The 21,542-nt window shown below is 42.5% G+C and overlaps 1 protein-coding gene across 1 annotated transcript in view; it reads right to left on the bottom strand.

Annotated features, from left to right (window-relative positions):
* ALK (ALK receptor tyrosine kinase) overlaps positions 1-21,542 on the bottom strand; it is a 734,697-nt gene that overhangs the window by 180,980 nt on the left and 532,175 nt on the right. The window contains exon 5 of the mRNA XM_061432943.1: positions 10,576-10,703. Coding sequence (XP_061288927.1) covers positions 10,576-10,703 — 128 coding nt within the window. The remainder of the gene's footprint in view (positions 1-10,575; positions 10,704-21,542) is intronic.

The following is a 21,542-nucleotide window of genomic DNA, read 5'->3' as shown; positions in this document are numbered from 1 at the left end:
TGCAGATGACACCACCCTTATGGCAGAAAGTGAAGAGGAACTCAAAAGCCTCTTGTTGCAAGTGAAAGAGGAGAGTGAAAAAGTTGGCTTAAAGCTCAACATTCAGAAAACGAAGATCATGGCATCTGGTCCCATCACCTCATGGGAAATAGATGGGGAAACAATGTCAGACTTTATTTTTGGGGGGCTCCAAAATCACTGCAGATGGTGATTGCAGCCATGAAATTAAAAGACGCTTACTCCTTGGAAGGAAAGTTATGACCAACCTAGATAGCATATTCAAAAGCAGAGACATTACTTTGCCAACAAAGGTCCATCTAGTCAAGGCTATGGTTTTTCCAGTGGTCATGTATGGATGTGAGAGTTGGACTGTGAAGAAAGCTGAGCGCCAAAGAATTGATGCTTTTGAACTGTGGTGTTGGAGAATGCTGGGAGCCAGCGTGAGGAAATCTGCCCGTGGCAAAGGTCATGAGAAAGGAGGCTCGGCATCCGCAAAGGCGGGATCGAGCCTCAGGAGTCCCCCTGGAAATTCTGGAGCATCGACCCCCAAAACCATAGTCTGCCTACTTTACTGCTTTGTGCTCTCACCTACACCTCTGACTTTATGGGGAGCTGTCCCCCACCACCTCTCTCTGAAAAAGAGTTAACTTACAGCTCCAGTTAATAAAGTTCCTGGGCATGACAAGAGTGTTTCAACTTACAAACTCCTTTGGAAGTCCTCTAGCCTGCCTGAACAGGTTCTTCCGGCCACATGTGATTGTTCACAGCCTCCCAACCATGAGAGGCATGAGATGTTCTAAACTGTCTAAATAAAGATTCCTTTGAGCAGTTAAAAGATTGATTAGAGATTGTATTGGTGAGGGGTTTTTCACTTGTTGGGCCAATGTTTGCTGCTAAGTTTCCATATCCCTTACCTACTGTGTCCCTGGGAGTGTATTGATTAATATAATTGGTGTATAGGAATGTAAGTAGTAGTTTTAATGTTTGTAACCTTGGACCCTTGAGTTAATTCTTTTCTTGTTATAGCCCACCACACCTTTGCCCTATAGGAATGCAACTTTATCTAATGCTTTTGGAGGGTGGCACTTGACTTTAGAATAATCACCTTTAGAGAAAAATAAGTTTTCTGAAGAAAGGGTCATAAAATGTTAACAGGCCTCCTGGCCAGAAGATGATGTAAATCACCTAAACTTTTGCATATGATAAGTTTGCAGGAAGAAAGCCTGGCTTCGATTAGGATCAAGGACTGCTGTCCTTGCATGACTCTACCCCTTACCCCATTATCCTCTATGCACAACTTAAGGTATAAAAACTACTTTGGAAAATAAAGTGCAGGCCTTGTTCACCAAAGCTTGGTCTCCCCATGTCGTTCTTTCTCTCACCTTCTGGCTGAATTCCCATCTGGAGCATGGAGGCTCGTTAAGCCTACTAATTTTGCCTGGGCTTCTAAGATCTGACCAGGGAAGCCTTAGTGTCTCCTCTCCTTCAGGAGAGCGGGAGGACACCCATGGCCTATGTAGGGACTCAAATTCCTTATCTTGGAATTTTATTGGCTTTCCACGTAAACCAAGTTATTCAGCCTCTTTTCTCCACTGAATTTTCTCACTGAGCTATCTTTATTTAACCACTCTATATATCTTTAATTCTATCGTATCCTCATCGCCGAAGCCGTCTCCCCTTCAAATCCTCTGACTCCACCGGGGCTGGACCCTGGCAGGAGAAGACTCTTGAGAGCCCCTTGGACTGCAAGGAGATCCAACCAGTCCATTCTAAAGGAGATCAGCCCTGGGTGTTCTTTGGAAGGACTGATGCTAAAGCTGAAACTCCAGAACTTTGGCCACCTCATGCGAAGAGCTGACTCATTGGAAAAGACTCCGATGCTGGGAGGGATTGGGGGCAAGAAGAAAAGGGGATGACAGAGGATGAGATGGCTGGATGGCATCACCGACTCGATGGACATGAGTTTGAGTGAACTCCGGGAGTTGATGATGGACAGGGAGGCCTGGTGTGCTGCGATTCATGGGGTCGCAAAGAGTCGGACATGACTGAGCAACTGAACTGAACTGAGTCCCACTTACTTATGAGGAAAACAAAACTCACAGATTGGAAAAAAAAAAAAAAAAAAGAAACCTCCTCTGAGATCAAAAGGGTGGTAAATGATGGAGCTGGAATTCCACACTCATTCTGATTCCAAAGCCTGTAATCTCTCTTCTACATTGTAACAAAAAAACCTTTATTCACTACTTACTATGGGAAAAACACTGTTAGTTGGTAATTGGGATGTAGAGTTTTTTTTTTTTTTTAAAGACAGTCTTTAAAAAAATAGAACCTAGCATCAATTGAGCAAGACACATAAATAACTCTGGAAAGAAGTAGGCTGTTTTAAAACAGAAATATATAGAAACACAATTCTGGGCTGAGACTTCTGGGAGAAGATAATATTTGAGCAGAAATCTGAAAGATGTGGCGGACTGGGAGAAGCAGATATTGGGAATGGAGGGGGCATAGCTAAAAAAAAAAGCTTAAAGGTGGGAAGGCACTCAGGGAAATGTGAGTAGATCTCAGTGACTAAATGAAATTTTAGTCATTCTAATGCCTATCTTTTAAAGAGCACAGTCCACAGGTAAAAAACAGGCAAGAAGTTTTAGAGATCGGGAGTCAAGAAGGGGAATGTTTGGTAAATGAGGTTCACCCTCCACCAGGTAGTCACAGTGAGAACTAAGTGAGGACACCAGGCTGTGGCTCAGGGTCCTCTCTGGTTTTCACTTCCGAGCAATAGATCCACCACCGCATGATTGATTCAGTCCCTTGAAGAGACCAACCCAGGTGTTGGCCACCTGGATGCTGGCATCAGGTTGGCGATGCTGCAGCTCCCATCACCCACTTGGCACGTTGTTGTCATTAACATGAAGTGTTTGTTTCAATTTATTTCTGTGAATGGTTGTTTCACCATGAGAAACTGAGTGGCAGAGAGGGAGTAGCTTCATTTTCAAAGACTTGAGGCCAGAGAAGTCAGGGAGCTCAGAGCAACATCCACAAACACACCTCCACAGCCATCCTCTCCTTTGACGCTCATGATTAACGTCAATTTGGGGTCAGCCGTTGACATATTGTTATTCCTATTTTAAATTTAAAAAAAGTGTGCCAATTCTGGGGGAGACCTGATGTCTCTTTTGATCCACAGTGTTGCATTGTTTGCTGTTGTTTAGTAGCTCTGTCATGTCTCACTCTTTGTGACCCTATGGACTGTACCCTATGGACAGGCTCCTCTGTCCGTGGAATGCTCCAAACAAGCATACTGGAGTGGGTTGCCATTCCTCCTTCAGGGGATCTTCCTGACTCAGGGTTTGAAAGTGAAAGTGTTAGTTGCTCAGCTGTGTCCTACTCTTTGTGACCCCATGGACTGTAACCCGCCAGGGTCCTCTGTCCATGGAATTCTCCAGGAAAGAATACTGGAGTGGGTTGCCATTCCCTTCTCCAAGGGATCTTCTCAATCCAGGGATCGAACCTGGGTCTCCTGCATTGTAGGCAGATTCTTTACTGTCTGAGCCAGACAGTAAAGAAGACAGAGAAGCCCAGGGGTCAAAAATGTTTCTCAAGCTTGGCAGGTGGATTCTTTACCACTAGCGCCACCTGGGAAGCCTAAAGAGGTGGAAGTGAAAGAAATGAAAGTGTTAGTTGCTCAATCGTGTCTGACTCTTTGCAACCCCATGGACTGTAGCCTGCCAGGCTCCTTGGTTCATGGAATTCTCCAGGAAAGAACAGTGGGGTGGGTTGCATTCCCTTTTCCAAGGGACCTTCCCAACCATGGTATTGAACCAGTTCTCCTGCATTGCAGGCAGGTTCTTTACTGTCTGAGCCACCAAGGAAGAGGTAGAAACATGACTTAAATTCCCTGATTGCCGGTTCAGCATTCATTCTGTGTTCTTTCTGAGAAAGGTGCATTGTAACTAGTTTGGAGGAAGACATCTCTACAAATGGAGCACCTATTCAATACCTTGGGCAAACTAAATATAAGTCAGGGATGCCCTTGGGGAGCAGTGTTTGTCCTAAGTAGAATAGAGATCTTAAAGCCATAACATCAAAACTCAATCTTAAGACAGAAACAAGTTTATATCAAGGTCACTATGCATTTAGTTTAGTACCGCTCAGTAAATACCTGTCGTATGAATGGGTGAATGCACAGACCGTTGGATGAATGAGTCTGCTACACAGACAGGTTTTTGCTGGCAGACCGAAGACAGCATTCCACAGTAATTTCACAAGCACAAACTAAGGAAGGTGCTGGGGTGCTGCTTGCTTTTGGAACAGAAAATGCCCAGTTTGGGCCAGGCTGCCAGGAGCCCATGAGGTTATCCTTCATTTTACCCAGCTGGATTTTGGATCTTACTCTAAAGGTTAATTGGTTCTACATGGCTGGCCAAATATTGGAATCTATTTGTGTAGCTTCTCTCATTTCATCTTGTCCCCTCTTGGTCTAAGGAGGATATCCTCCAGTGCCCATCACTGTCTTTGATAAAGTAAGAAGAAAGAGAAGGGAGAGAGGGCCAGGTGATGCCATGCGTGTTTTATTGGAAACAATCATACCGGCTCCATACTTAGCATCTCAAAGCCAGGACCCACAGTGACAAAAGTCTGTCTGGGGAAATGGCCCATATTCAAAGTACAATAGCCTTGGGCTTAGTCTTAATCATTTAAAGAAGGTCTGGTTAATGTAATTCCGTTTTGCTATTACATTTTAAATAAGTACAGTATAATAGGATCAAAAAGCTGGGGTTAATAGGAGAGTTAAAAATCAGACTGCCCAGCAACTCTCAAGCTGTATTTCATGAAAACCCATTTGGAAGGTTTGTCAAAGACTGTGGAACTGGTGGGCTCCTCACCGTCACTTCCTCTAGGGCAGCTGTACTTGTGTAATTTCATATCCTGGGTTTTTATATAAGACTTTGTTTGAACTAAGAGTTAAGCCTCTAAAAAATGTTTGAAGACTGTGGATCTAGTTTACATGTCCTCATTTTAGGCACAAAGAGGCTAAGATAGCTGTCATCTCCCACTCTTTCGGGACACGTGTTTTAAGGTGTCTGCAGTGGTCTGACTGCATTGTATTCCTCGGATTCCTCCCCCTTCCTGAAGTATAGAAGTCAGTGAAATCACCCTCAGCACCATGGATAGTGTGAGTGAGGCTTCTGACACCCTCTCTGAATGGATTAGAAGTAATGTGTGTGACAATGTCTTGATAGAGTAAGGGACCATGAGTGCTTCTTGGGAAAAGGTCTGTTAGTGAGCTGAATGTGGCTCTCATCTGGGAAATCTCAGTTCTGATTCTTGTAGGTTCATGAAAGAACTATGGCCACCTGCAGTAAAATGTGTTTAGGCTTACATCCTTGATTTTCATGGATGGGGGACCCACTATTGATAAGGGTGTGGTGGTCCTCTTAAACTGCCTTTGACCCGTCTGGGCAGGGAAAGGGAAATTCTGAATTGGTTTCTTAGAAAAACTGAGAACTTGATGACAATGAGATGGAGGTAGGAAGCACATTGGACTAATCAGTAATTTAGTGTGTTAAAGTTCAAGGTAAATTTTTGAGTGTTTGTGCATTCAGTTTCCACACGGTGAGGGAGGCAGATTAGATGCTTTCTGGGGTCCTTACCAGCAGTGACCTTCCACAGGCAGCACCAGCGTGTGGCAGCTAACAGCGCGGATGCTGGAGCCAGATGGCCTCCATTCCAATATCAGCTGTGAGACTCTGGGTACGTGACTGCTGTGCCTAGTGATAATAATAATGCATACCTCACAGTGTTGCTGGAAGGGTGCCTAGTGATGATAATAATGCATACCTCACAGTGTTGCTGGAAGGATTAATGAGTTAATATATGAATGTGCATAGGACAGGACCAGGCACATAGAAGGTGCTAGGTGGGTGTTTGCAATATGTAATTTTATGAACACACTGACTGTTTTCAAGTCCTTTTCAAGATGCTAGTCCTGCTCTTCTGACGTATTTTTCAGCAGGTTCCTCTGAACCTGAGGAGTCCCAATGAGTGTACTGCATAATCCTATGCTTTAATTGTCTGCTGAAGAAAAGTCATTATGAAAGGGTTAAGGGTTCCCTGGGAGCCTGGGCATGTAAGGGTTGATATCCCTGCCCTCAGTACTGAATACACACACCACTCTTTCAAGATGAGGGAAAAATCTCTTCCAAGTAATTTCCACTCACTGCTACTTTCTTTTGGGAGTAATAGGGTAATAGCCCAAAGCTATAAAAGCAGGAACAGCATTTGTCAATTGATTGATTAGCTGATCAGTCAACAAATATTTACATTGTGTTTCTTATATGTTTAGCATGGTGTTAACTGCACTCTGGAGAAATAAAAGCAATATAAGACAAGGTTCTGAACCTCGTTAGGGCCCCAAAATGACTAACTGAGAAATAATTATAAAATAGCTACTAAATTTAGATGCAGAGAACAAAGTCTTCCAAGAATAATTTCTTTAGCTGTGAGTGATGTTCTGGAGGGTTTGGGCCCCAAGCTGGATCTTAAATGATGAATCAGTGTTCAAAACATAAGGCCTGGGATCAAGTAGGCATTATTGGCATAGTGTAGAGAACACCAGTCTGTTAGAGGAGAGGTATGGGGAAACAGAGGGCATAATGTTGGGCAGGTACAGAAGGGCCGGATTGTAAATGACTGTGGAAATCAGGCAGAGGCACTGTGGCTTCCCAGGCAGGATTGAGAAGTGGTGAAAGCACCAAGGTCAGAGTCAAGGTGGTCCTGATGTTAATCCCAGCTCTACCATCAACCAGCTGGGTGATCTGCAGCCATCACTTTTCTGATGTGAAGTGGTCTTCACTTCTGAGTGAAGTGGTCCAGCCCAACCTTCATATTCCTGATGTGGTAGACAATAAGAAGTTACTGGAACCTCATGAAAATGCCACAAGCAAAGGGAATTTGGAGGAGATTTTTCTGGCAATGTGTGAAGGATGGATAATGGTATCAGGGAGACTAGCTGGAAGTCTATTTAGTCTATTTAGTCTAATAGCTAGAAGTCTATTTAGTCTAATAGCTAGAAGTCTATTTAGCTATTGCTAAAGTCCCAGAATACATATATGAAGGCCTGAATAAAGCACGTGGCTGAGGAAATGAAGTCAGAAGGATAAACTCAAGAAGCAGTAACAGTAGCATCTAGAGAGCAACAGATAGAATGTGAGGCAGCCACAAGCCTAGAGCCCAAGGCTTGATCATCCGGATGTAGGGATAAGAGGAAGAGTCAAAGATAATTCTAAGGTAAATAAAACTCCAGCCTCTACACATTCCATTAAGGCAGCAGGATGTCATGGATAGAAATACTGGCTTGGTGATCAGACTGATTTGGGATTGAGTGTGGCTCTACCTTTCCCTAACTATACAATGATGGTAACTTTAGAAACATCTGTGAGGTTCAGTTTCCCCATATGTAAAATGAGGATAATAGTACCTGGTTTTTAGTGTTATTGTAAAGCTCACAGGAGATAACTAACACGTGTAAAGGGATCAGCACTGTATCTGTGCACATGCTAAATGCTCCATAGATGTGAGCTTTCATTGCTTACTAACTGATCAGCTAATAACTGTTACATTCTATGATAACAGGTGTTAGGATTCAGAGGGAGTCACGACCTCTGCCTTCATGGCACCCACAGATAGATATCTTCTCTTTTGCAAGCAGAATTGTCCCAATGACCCCATCTCCAGTTTAGTTAAAATGGCATTTTTTTTCTTGTGGGACAAGGAAGGGTTGTAGAAGTCTATATAAAGCAGACCAGATACCCTACAAGCTGAAAGTGAAAGTCATGTCCAATTCTTTGTGATTCCATGGACTATAGCCCACCAGGCTCCTCTGTCCATGGGATTCTCCAGACAAGAATACTGGAGTGGGTATCCATTCCCTTCTCCAGGAGGTCTTCCCAATCCAGGGATCGAACCCAGGTAGAAAGTAGACTAGATATCCCACAAACCTATCAGCCTGATCAGCCCCTTCAAATGCACTACTTCTCTTAGCTCCGCCCCTTCAAATGCACTACTTCTCTTAGCTCCTCCCCTTCATGACCTAACTGAAGTAATGATCTCAGAAAACACAGATGTTTGTCTACATCAAACAGGCCTTGGGTATGCCTGCAAAACAACTTCTTCTCTTTAAATATATGAGGGTAGCTTTAGGATACTTCTTATGTTTTCAACTTGTCCACACCACCCGATGTGCACCTGAATTTGTTCCATTATAGGAGAAAGAGTTAGAAGTTCTCAGGAAACACTGGGATCACTCTGTTCTCTGCCTCACAGGTCCACAGTGGTCCTCTCATACCTCTTGGTGGCCACAGGATTCCAAACCTGAGAAGGAGCACAGAGGACACCTGCTTCCCCATGAAAACCATCTGTTCTTGGACTTGGAGCCTCTGAAGGAAGGTAGCTGGGCCATGAGAACCTTCCTGGGTCTCTTGGCAGGCCCACTTTCCTTAAGGAATCAGAGACAGATTTCTTTTCTTCCTCCTTAAGAGAGTGTCCTGCCAGAAGAAACACTTTCTGGACCATTAGAGAAAGTTAGAGAGGTCAACTCTCTTGGTTTTGTAAGGGTAGAGAAGCAGAAAAGAAACATATCTTGTAAACTGTGCAATGGACTGCTGCAAATGCAAGATAAACTACAGAGGGAGAATACTGTAGGTGAAAGGAAGTCGTAGGTGTAAGGAAGGAAAAATGTGCACAACTGGTTGAGATCTTTCCCAAGTGCAAAGAATTTTTGCAAGAGTATTTGTGCTGAGCCTAATACTTGGAGTTTTATAGCCTCTTATTCCCTTCTGATGCTGCTGAAATGAGATTAGGCCAATTCTGGGAACTCATACCTTCTTCCTGACACATTCCTGATAACTGGCTCCATTTCAACACATAACCTCTTTTGGACGGTACGTGGACCCTTGACATCGGTGAGGACTGATGATGTCCAGAGACGTTCACAAATCCCTAAGTTAGTGAGTGTGGAAACATTTGCACAAGCTCCTGGCTTTCTCCCAAACCATATGTTTCTTGTACAGCGTCTCACATCACAGGCTAGGCACCTTTTCAATTTGAACTGAAGTTCAATCTATCATGTTATGATAGATTTTTCTTTTTCTGACACATAAACCAGTTTTGATTAAAAAAGAAAGAAAGAAAGAAAACCACTTTGTGAAAGTTCTTGCAAGGCTAGCAGTGAATGAAGAGCAACAGCAAGGTAAGGAACTGGGTGGTCAGTAGGGTCCCTACCTAAAGGAGTCCCTTTTGTATTCAGCTTCAAAATCAAAACTGGGCCTCAACATGCAATCAATGGCTATGTGTTATGAGCCTTCATGGCTGCTGATGAACATTCTAAATGGAGAGGTTAGGCCTGGGAGTGCCACAGACTCCCTTTCTGTCTATACTTCATTCCTGGGCCTCCAGACCACAGATTCCATAGCACAGCTTAGTGAACCTCGAGGAAGAGGCAGGCATGGCAGGAGAATAGTGGCTATGAAAACAACTTGTTTCCTAAAGATTTGTACAATTCAAGTCCATCTTATATACCCTTTACATGTGGAAAAATAATAAAGGATATTTATAATGATGACCCTAGGTCTTCTGAAGAACCAAGGAAAGATCAACCTCATATCTATATCAATGATCAGTCTTCTCCTGCATACCAATCACACTTGGAGCAATGTCTAATGAAAAATATATATAAAATATCATCTTGAAAATACGAATAGAAGATCAAAAACTCTGTAGAGGGAAGGGAAAATAAGTTTATCAAATAACGACACAGATATAATTTACTGTGATTGAGTATTGCATTTAGCTCAGAGTTTCCTGGCAACAAAGACAAAAAGAAAAAAAATTGACAAATTACTCTTCAGGAGAGAGATGTCTTCTCTTGTTAATAAATCTTGAAATAAATTCACAATGTGGAGTTATGCAAAAGGAATTCAATGACACATGCCTTAATGATTTTTACAAAATAAGCAAGAATTTTCACATATAACCATTTCCCACATTGTCCCTTAATAACAGCTTAAATCAAATCATTAAAAATACTTAATTGTAAATTTTACCTCAGGGGGGAAAAAAGTAAAGTACTAATCATTATCAAGTTAGTAGGATGGAGATACATGTGAAAAAAAAAAAAAGGCAGAATGTTGATAATTGTTGAAACTGGGTTGAGGGTATATGGGAGCCCATTGCACTATTCTATTCATTTGTAAACATTTGAAAATTTCCACAAAACAAAACAAAACCATAGCTGAAAGCATCTGGACTCCAGGGAAATTAAGCTAATGTGTTATCCAACAAAGACTATATTCTATTTGATATAGCTTTAAGTTAAGTAGATATAATATTATAACTCAATCTTTGAAAATTGATCAGCTGGGCTGTGAACCACTTGGCAATATTCAGAATCAGACCCAAAGCACAGGAGACACTTCTGTATAAGTGTGCCCATTTTCAGCTAATTATGGTGGCAGATTACTGACCTACTTAAGACAACAAGCTACCAAGGAGTGGATGGGGAAAGCCAGATTCAGATACCTTCACTGCAGTTCTTCAGGGCAAAGAAGTCCACTGCAGATAAGCTTCGGTTTCCATTTGAGATATATTCCAGGGCCACTCGGAACGGGTTCTCTGGGCGCCCAATTCTTCCCTGCAGCACAGTCCAACTGGTTGCATTGGAAAGCAGAGGGGGAAAAACACAGAAAAACAGTGATGAGAAGCAGACCTAACCTATACAGAGGTCCCATGCCTGCCCTGAGTTTAGGGCCCATGTTCTCCATTCTCTACGAACCCTAAGTGGGTGGAACCCTAAGTGGTTCTGAGGATGGTCACTGACAGCAACACACACACACATTTATTTCCTTCTTGTCCAACTAACTCAGAGACCCAATTCTTAAACCTACTGCGGCCACTGGTGTGCCTTTTGTCTTACTTTTTAGGCAACGCCAGACCTTTGGACTATTTCATACAGGAAAAAATATGTACACCTGAGAAAATCTGCCAGCAGAGTGAAGGAATAGTCTTCAAAGCATTTATCAGTGTACTAATAATTATCTCTGGAAAGAATGCTTGGTTTTGGGAATTTTATCTCATCCTCAAATCTCAGAATCCTCGGGTTTGCTATATAGTTACTTAAGGGAAGCTAGCAAGTGCTATTTATTGACTGCAGGAAAATTAAAGTGCATTGAAGCATGTATTTTGGGGTAAAAGCTACCTAAGATTGACGTGGACTCTGCAAAAAGGTGCAAACAGAAGTAGACAGAAGCAGGTCAAATGTGAGCTCTGCATCTGTCTATAATCAAGGACACTGACACAGCCAGAGAATAGAGAATAAGCTAAATGAACATTTTTACACCTCACTCAGGCTATTAACCTCTTGGAATAGCCTCCTGTCACTGATTGCAACATCAAATTTACTTTCCAACATTGATTCAAGTTTTTTAAAATACATAATTATTTTGATAACTTTGTGTGGAGAATGGAAATTACCTGGACTATTTCACATTTTCTTTCCTTTTAAAGAAAAACAATTTTATTGAGGTATAATGTACAATAAATTGCACATCCAAAGTGTACAATTTGATGAATTTTGACATGTGGATTCACCTTAACTCATCACAATGTTTCATACTGTCTTACCACTAGGTTGGGCTTAGGTATGGTAGTACGCATGCTAAGGAACTTAGGGAAAGACTAGCTTTTTGTTTAAAAAAATTTTAAAGCACCCTCCCAAATTTCAAGTATAAAGGTATTAAAAATTCAGAAAAGTTGGTAAAGGAAAGTAAAAGTCACCTGGAAACTCATCTAGAGACTACCTTGGTAAACACCTCTGTAAGCAGCATTGTAGCTACAGCTTTACACATATAAGGTCATACACACACGTGCTCCCTCAATGGTTTGTCATAAGACAATCAATATAAATTACATGATCAGGTCAAAGGCTGCATTTTAACGATTTGTGCATTGCTCCTGGTTTTTCCTCTTTATGATCAGGCTGAGGCTAGCCCTGTGAGTTTATCTTAGGACGAATTCTTAGAACCTGGGTCAAAGCATATATGTATTTAAAACTCTGAGGATATTGTCAGTCCTCTAACACTGAATTAGAGGGTTCATTTCTCCATTTGTTTGTTGACATGGGATCCCATCAAATCTTTTCCATTCATTAACTTTTGGTGAGGAAGGCATCACGCAAAGCAATCTATGGTCTTCAGGGGGGTGTTCCTGGATGGGGATTGTGTGTCTCTGGTTCTTGCCATGTTGCTGGGCATGCAATGAGGTTTGCTGGATGAAGAAGGCAGTGCTGTTCCCTTTCCATGCTCTTTTGTAGTTAATTCTGAGCAATGGAGCCAGTGCCTCTGCCATTTGATAAAAGCGTATTAAGTTTCCCCACAATAGATGTTGTAGAAGAGACTATTGCTGTTGTGAAGTTTGTTCTCTGTTTCTGTACCCAACAGGATTTCTATCCAAAATAAAACCAGTGCAATTGAGTAAGGAAAAGGGGCCTTTCCGTTTAAATGTGGAACTGTCAAAGAAAAAAAAAATTGAAAAGAAAATGTAAATGAGGGGTTCTTAAGGAAAAAGAGACAAAGAGAGCAGAATTTTTCTTGTTCTTCTGAAAAATAAAGGACTCTATTTTTGAGGGAAGATGGTGGTGAAAAGGCATGACTATTCATATTCTTCCACAATCATAGCTCTCTGCTCTGAGGAATGATGGATTTTAATTCCAGGTACACAGTGGCCCTTGATGATGATTTCCATTTCTGTATTGGCAGTAGCCCTCTGGATAAATGTGTCAAGAGTTTTAGGAATTAGTTTCTGAGTTACTGATGCAATAACTTTTGTCTGAAATTCTCTGGCCTCCCATAGTTTACTGTTGCAACTTTAATAACTTTCAGAGCAGTTGCCAAACATGATTTTATAACCAAGGAAGTTGGGACTGAAAAAGGGCAAGCTTATACCTAGGGTCAGATTTGTTTAAGAGACAGCAAAAACCCTATGGGGGGTGGGGTGGGGAATACCACACACTCTCTTTTCTCTCTCCCTCCATTTTCTTGGCTGACATCCCAATGGTCATGAAACTTGCTCCTTAGGGTCCTATTTTCCTCTTTAGCTGGTGGCAACTCTACTTGTGCTTGCAAGGCGGGAAGTGATGTTCTAACCTAGAGCCTCCTAGAGATAAACGTGCAGCTATATGCACATGCTGGGGATTTGCAGTCATCTCAGCACTGGTGCTTCGATCAATCAACATGACACTGTGGGGAGTCCATCTGGACTTCAGGAAGCCAGAAGCATGGTCTGGATGGCCTGTCATCATCCATTATCTTCCAGTTGTCTCTCTGGAGCTCTTTACTTCCAGTTCTGGCTCTGCCCACGGTTTGCCTGATGACTTTGAACAAGGCACTTTACTCCAAATGCCTGAAATTTTAAATGTTTTCTAATCAGTTGTATTCTCAACCACAGAAAGTATCTCCAACTTGGTGTAAATTTGCTGAGAAAACAACTGACTACACATTTTTTGCTGAGTGGCTGCATCATAATGAATCAGAGTTCACTGAAGAAGGCAGGAGGGTTGGTTTGTGAATAGCAAGGTCCATTTCTGACCTGGAGGTTGGAAGCTGTATATTCAAAGGCCATCAGGTTGGGAACTGAGTCCCAGATTATGGTCCTAGACTTTCATGGGGTATGGTAAGTCCCAGAACCCATTTGGGTTTTAGTTTCTTCATTAGCAAAATGTTAGTGTTCTCCAAGGTCTCATACTGATCTGATACCAATATTTCTCTAGCAGATCACCCAAGTCCTAGTGACAAAACACTTTACCAAAACCCTGAAAGCTTCAGTGGGCCAATAATATTCTACAGAAGGTGGAAGAAAGATTTGTCAAATAACTCAGACTTATTTCTCCAAAGAGACTCAGTTCCACCCCCTCAGAGAAATGAAGAGACTGGTTCAAGGTCACCCATTTGGTTATCTGAAGACCAAAGATTAAAATCAAATATATTATTGCTCCACAACTGCAAGAACAGGAGACAATGTGACCCATGAATCAGTCTGTATATTCAGTCACATTTCGTATTGCTAGAATCATGGAGATAAAGAAAGATGTGTTGACTTAGCATTGCTGCAGGGAATCACCAGTCTGGGTTTTGAGGACAGACAGGCCAGTCAGAAAGTGAAATACCTTGTCAGAAAATGCACACATAAAAGCAAAAAAAGTCATAAGAAGATATGACATGGAAACAGAAACTCTAAGGTTCCTACTGCCCCATACCAGGACAGTCTCTCCAAGTTTAAAGGAGACTGGCACTTCTGATGTGAGCCAAGCTGCTGATGATATTGTTGGCAGCATGTCTCAAAAGGATGAAGGCAGAAAGTTATTTTAAGTCCAGAACGAAGGGGCACTTTCTGACAGCACTGGAGGGCCATGGGTGGCACCTGACAAGATGGAGGAATGTGTATTACTTCCTGCTGTGTGATCTTCCAATAGGCATGATGTTGATGTAGGGCTGGCTCACAAAAGTGAGCCATCAAACCTACATGCTGGTCAATGGAACCCTTTTCTGAGATGGTTTTAGCTGCTTCAATATCAGGAGGCCTACATTCACTTCTCAGCTCCATGATCTACTAAGCAACCATAGGCAAATTATATACTTACTCTCACTTCCTATTTCCTTATTTTTAAGGTGGGAGTCATAATGCCTAGCTTTCTAGATTGTTGTGAGGATTTATGAGAAAGATGTACACAAGAAACGTCCTTATCAGGGGCTCCATAAATGGGAGCTATTCTTATAGAAGACCAGAACATTTTTTCATAGAATGGCACTGGGCCATGAAACTATTTGCATCTCAATTCATTTATAAGATTCAAGTGGGAGAGTAAAGTAGACAAAAGAAGGTAAGAAAGGCATTAGCAATTTATGAATAGCAGCCCCTTTTGTTGAAATGAGGAAAAATTTTTAGTTAAAAGAAATTATGTTGGAACAAAAAGAAACTATGTTGAAACAAAAAGAAACTATGTTGAAAAACTCCTACAACCAAATACGTTATAATTGGACTATGATAGCAGATCAATATTCTGCCCAGAACTCTCTAAAGGCCCCATCTCACTTTGGAGTAAAATCCTCTATTTAGCTTCGCATCTTTCTGTAGCATGTGAAAAGATGCCTTATGTCTAGATGTTGGTTAGGATTTGTTGAATTGAATTTCATTTCTCGGGCATTTATTGGTGCATTATTGTATACTAGATAACATATTAAATGCTCTGAGGATCCTTAGAGTTGAGAATGTAGTTTTGTACTTAAGGAGCTTACAGACTGGCGAGGAAGAGTAAAAGTAGGAACTGAACTTCACAGTGAACAGCAGTATGTTGCTGCTGCGTCACTTCAGTCGTGTCCGACTCTGTGCGACCCCATAGACAGCAGCCCACTAGGCTCTTCTGTCCCTGGGAGTCTCCAGGCAGGAACACTGGAGTGGGGTGCCATTGCCTTCTCCGAGAACAGCAGTATAGAGGAGCTGAATGAGCAGCACAGGCACTATGTGCTGCTGAATCATAGAGAGCAAAGTGATGTCTTAAATCCGGTGATCAGGGGAGGTGTAACTTGAGGATGGGTTGTGAAGAAGGGGCAGGAATTGGGAAGAGGGTGATGTAGAAAGGGAGGCTGGCATGAGCACATGAGCAGAGCCCATACAGACTGTGTATACAGAAAACAGGTGGTTCTGTCTGGTGGGAGTCAATGTTTTTCACTAATTTCTATAGGAAGGAGGTCCTCTGTGTCTTGCCACTCCCCAACCTCAACCTCCTTATGGTCAGGGTGATGGATCATTCATCATTGCGTCTTCCGGGCCTGATACATTTTAGACACTTAAGTATTTGTTGAATAAGAGAATAAATGTACCAACAGATTTCTGTTAAATGAGACAAGATTCTGACATTCTTTATATTGCAGTTTGTACTGTTCGCTGAACCCAGGGTAGGCAAGACATGAGCTAAGAGGCTGGAAGGAAACTCAAGGAGCCACAGGAACTGCAGAAACATTTATTTTCTCCTGACTGGCATGGCAGCCATAACACAGCCTCTCTCCTGGCTGACACAGCAGCCATAGCAGCAGCCATAACAACATAGCCATAGCATGACCTCATATAACATATCGATGATATTTGCTCCAGTGTAGCCCTGATGCAGCAGCAGCCAGGGCTTTCATGGTGAAACATACACAGGTGTACTGCATAGAGTAGCCTGTGACCAAGCGGCTATCTTGTGACACACATGCACAGTGCTGTAAGTGGTCTCACCTGTTACATAATCATTATTTACAAAACATGGGGCAAGAGTGAGGCTGTGGGGCAAGAAAGCCTGACCATGCCATCTTGGCTAATTTGCTCTTTCCCTGTAGTAGTGAAGTTGAGTTAATCTCAAAGTTCAAGTCAATTCATTATTGTTGGCTCTCATCCATTCAAGTGGTAATGATACCTTCCCTTAGGAAGAACCTAAAGACTGGGAAATTTGGGGGGGTTGAAGGAAGTTTGGGATTTTTTCACTGTATAGTTCTTGGCTCCCCCTTTGCCCACACATAGGCCCCACTTTAAAGGGGAAGGGCCATGGAAAACCATCAAACTAGCTTTTGTGCAAGGACCTAGAACCCAAAGAAGGAAACCCAAAGAGTTATAGTATGTCCTGAGACATGGAGGGGACCTGAGTGCTCAACTAGGAGAGGTCCCATCTCATGCATGAACACCCTCTAGAACCCAGTTCAGCCTTGAACCTTGTTAATGAATATTAACAAGGGCAACAATTCTAATGATATTAATAACTGCACTAATAATGTGATCAGCAACAACAGTTAACATTTATTGAGGGCCTACTCTGTGCTCTGCTTCTAGTTGAGTTTCAAACCTAGTGTCATGTGACTCCATAGTCTTTACGAACACCTTCCTAAATTGTCCTTTTAAGCTTCTTGAGGTTAGAAACCATGTCTTCCTGGGCCTTTATTTCAATTTCTGGCTCCGATGAATACAGCTAGGGATTCGAAGCTAAAAGATATGGTCATCCCACATCCTGTAATGGCTACAAGTGCCAAGCCATTCATGTAGTGACTACCCCCTTGCCAGGATAGCTAAGCTCACAAATTAATTGAGGATGATGGAAACCACACAAATTAGACAACCAGCCACGTCCTTTTCACATGGAGCTTAGTCACATGATTACTATTATTACTGAGCATAAGACTGTCAAGGCTCAGGCCACACAGCTGACATTCCTTCACATATCCCTTTGCTAAGACTCTCTTTTGACAAGTGTCGGGATGTGGGTGTGAAGGTGTGAAGGTTCATTAGAAATAAGGGATTGAGCCTGTGGCAGCTCATCTAGATCGATTAAAAAAAAAAAAGTCAATTGCACTTCTCTCCCTAATCTTATCCTAAAGGAAAGAAGCACACATAACTTTCAAGGTTTTTTAAAAATAGACTTTGTAGTAATTCTACAGCAAATATAAACCATTCAGCACTATTTTTTATTGTTTCCATTAAATCAGCCTGCGTTTAAAGCATTTTTATGGGAGATAGCAGGGAAGAAAATGCCAGATCAATGTAAATTTTACTGTAAAGTCCTTTGTTGCTAGTTAATTTTCTGTAATAATAATTACAGTTGGTATGTGGTGTGGGGTCTTTTACCCAAGTAGCCCTGGCTTTGTTATTCCTTGCCCTTCAAGATTTCCCAGAAGTTAGATGTGTGTGCCCGGGAGAGAATTGGAGCTGGATGGAAACTAGGTTTCCAGTTGATTCAGGATGTGGTTCCCACCAGCCCGTGGTGGAAAGAGATGCCCTGAGGCTGAAGGTGGCTTCTGGCTCTTCTGGAGGGAACTGTGGGAGCAGTGAGGTGCTGAGACATGGATGGGCTCACTGGGGCCACAGTGGACTCGGTAGAGACCTTAGCACTGATGGTCGGAAAGCAGTTTTGGTTTCTATCAGAGATGCTGTGTGGGTGACAGGGATCTGGAAGGTGGCCCAGCTTTCCCTAGGTGGGGGCTAAGAAAATGTTCCCAAGCTGCCTTTCCCCTAATTCTTCTGTCATGCTCTTGAGCAAAGAAAAAAGTTGAATGGCTTTTGGCTCTTCTTCCTGGCCTCTCTTTAGCTTCTAATTTTATCTCCTTTCCTCTCTCCCTCCCTCCTTTCCTTCCTTAATTCCTTTCTCATTTACTCCCTCCCTTCCTTTTTTCTTTCCTTCCTTCAGGAGAAGTATACTGATTAAGAGCACAAACCTTGGAGGCAGACTTCCCATTTTATAATCTCAATCCTACCTCTTACTGACTGTGACTTCTGGCCAGCTACCTACCTAATCTCTCTGTGACCAAGTTCCATCATTAAGAAGTAGGGATAGTAAAAGGCCCTATAAGAGGTATGTTGAAGACCATGTGGATTAACAGATGCACAGGACTTAGCTGACACTCAGGAAGCATCAGCTAATACTGTTACTATTAGGTTAGTGTTTCTTCTCTCTCTTATACCCGCTATGGCAGAAGACCTTACGAGGAAGGACTTTACAAGAGGGTGGAACAGGAAATTGACTGAGTATGATGGGATTTCAGGGATTAGGGGGGAGCCTCCCACCCCAGAACACCCAAACTTTGGGGATTCTTTCCAGTCTCCCATGCAGCGCTGAAGAGACAAATGCAAAAATGCAAATACCCCAAGGAACACTGTGCCAGGCACTCGATATACATCTCATTTATTTGTATGTGTGTGTGTGTGTGTTCATTTACATTCTGCTTCATTCCGGAAAGGATTTAAGGCAGCTATTTTACTTTATTTCATTTAATTTTCACAATAAATGCATGAGACAGATATGACCATCTCCATTTTATAAGGGAGAAAATTGAGGCTCAGAGAGCTTATAAACTTGCCCATGTAGTAAATGGTAAAAGGTGATATGAACCCAAGACGATTTATCTTCAAAACTGTTGCACTTCCTACTACATCACACATGGGTGTAAATTTATGTTAAACGTAAATAACTTGTTTATTAAAAGAATTTTTTAGTGGGTCAGAGGTGGCTAGTATTTGAAGAACAGCAGTGCTCAGAAAAGGCTGTATCCAAGAAATATTTGGCTTTTTCCAGTGCTGTCCCAGGCTATCTTATTCCTTTTCCCCTCAAGCTCTACATAGTCACAACCATGTGGGAATACATGGGACTGTGGCAGCAAACATCCACCCGGTTCCCTGGCAGAGAGCTTTTCTTCATTCTGTACACCAGGCCATGCACAAAGAGGAGCCTGAGAATGAACCTCTGCAGACATAGCCCCTAGATCACTGGATGTGAGGTGGAGACCATTAGACTTATGATAGCCACATTTGTAAGAAAAAATGTTAGTAGAAAGAATGTTCTTAAATGACCTCCCTGTGACCAATCTGCTTGCTGGATTAGCATAATCTCTACATTTTCTTTTCAAAGGTACACCCTGTGCTCTGAGTGCTCAAGGTCACTGAATGTTCAAGGTTACTCTCTCATGCTCCTAGACCTTCCACTCCTATCACTTGAGTTAGTTTGGCTTATTCCCAACTCTGTTTATGCCAATTGTACTCACTAAGTGGATGCAACATGAGCAAGAACAATCGGAATTACTTTTTGAAGACACCCCACTCCAGTACTCTTGCTTGGAAAATCCCATGGATGGAGGAGCCTGGTAGGCTGCAGTCCATGGGGTCGCTAAGAGTCAGACACGACTGAGCGACTTCACTTTCACTTTTCACTTTCATGCATTGGAGAAGGTAATGGCAACCCACTCCAGTGTTCTTGCCTGGAGAATTCCAGGGACGGGGGAGCCTGGTGGGCTGCCATCTATGGGGTCACACAGAGTCGGACATGACTGAAGTGACTTAGCATAGCATAGCATAGCAGAGGTAAGTTATTAAAAATAACTCTTGTTTAATCTTCCCTGGTGGCTTAGACGGTAAAGCGTCTGCCTACAATGTGGGAGACCTGGGTTCAATCCCTGGGTCGGGAAGATCTCCTGGAGAAGGAAATGGCAACCCACTCCAGTATTCTTGCCTGGAAAATCCCGTGGACAGAGGAACCTGGTTTGGCTACAGTCCATGGGGTCGCAAAGAGTCAGACATGACTGAGTGACTTCACTTACTCACTCAGGGCAACAGAAAAGATTAAGAAAAAGACCTTAAAAAATCCTGAAAACTTTCAGAGTGGTTCACAAGGACTTGACAATTATTTCCATTTAAAAAAAACTGAAACTGAAAATCATGGATGTGCTGTCAGGAATGCGATTTATACAGAAAGACACTGTAGAATATCTGAGAAACAGGCCAACACTGGAAGCAAAAGCCTGGGCCCTACAGCAAGAGCCTGGTGGATTAGCATATGTTTAGAAACTTCTGGTGAAAATGTATAAGGATGTAAGTTGATTCTCAAGCAACTATTGGTCTCAAGCTTACTGTCTAAGAACATTTCTTTTAGCTCTAGTATGTATTGAAAAATGGGCTTCCCAGGTGGCACTAGTGGTAAAGAACTCACCTGCCAAGGCAGGAGACTTAAGGGACGCAAGTTTGATTCCTGGGTTGGGAAGATCCCTTGGAGAAGGGTATAAGAGAATCCCACGACAGAGGAGCCACGGACAGAGGAGACTGACAGTCCATGGGGGTCGCACAGAGTCAGACATGACTGAAGTGACTTAGCACGCAAGCACATATTTAAAAATCCATAGAGGATTCACTAGAGCTTTTCTTCTTTTAAAGGAGGGAACACTGAATATTTAGGCAAAAAATCAAATGAGAGAAAACTTCAAATCAGAAGTAGTGAGCTGTAGGATCCTGATACTCCCCTTTCCATTTCTCTGAATACTGGATTAGGTCTTAGGTAAGTCACTACCTCCTTCAGCATCTAATGAACTTCCCTGATCAGGGGACTGTGTGCAGGACCTGCTGGATGCTGAGCAGGGGAAGTGAAAAGACAGAGTTTGGTTGGTGTCAAATTTCCAGAAATAACTTAAAATTACAGAAGAAGTACAAGAGGGGATCCCAGTGGGGTTCCCCATTCTACAGATTTACCAGACAGTCTCTTTGGCAGGCTGGGTAGTAGATTTTCTCTGAGTAGAGGCCTAGGTGATCATTCTGTCTTTGGAACTTTTTCTGTAAGGAGATTTGGGCACATCACCCACCAGCAGCCAGTGGGATTCTTGAATCTGTTTTCCTAACTTCCTCTCTGTTCAATAACTTCTTAGCACCATCTGTTCTTTGTAAACACAGTCCTTTCTCTCAAGCCAACTCAATGCAGTTCTTTGTTTTGTTTTTTTTTTTAACACATCCTCCCCAGAGCCAGATGAAGAAATATAAAGACAACACAGAAACCTTAAATGTGGCCATTTTCTGGAGGATTCCTCCTCCAGCCCAGTCTGCCCCAGCTTGAGCCCTGAGTCCTGAGTGGGATTGGGGGTGGGCTTTCATCCTGTGTCCCAGTTTGAGGCCCAGGGTTTCCCAGGCCTGGAAGCTGTCCTCCTCCCCTG

Source organism: Bos javanicus, chromosome 11 (genome assembly GCF_032452875.1).
Source record: "Bos javanicus breed banteng chromosome 11, ARS-OSU_banteng_1.0, whole genome shotgun sequence".
NCBI lineage: Eukaryota > Metazoa > Chordata > Mammalia > Artiodactyla > Bovidae > Bos > Bos javanicus.
Note: the sequence above shows the minus strand (reverse complement) of the source record. Positions and strands in the feature narration are given on the sequence as shown.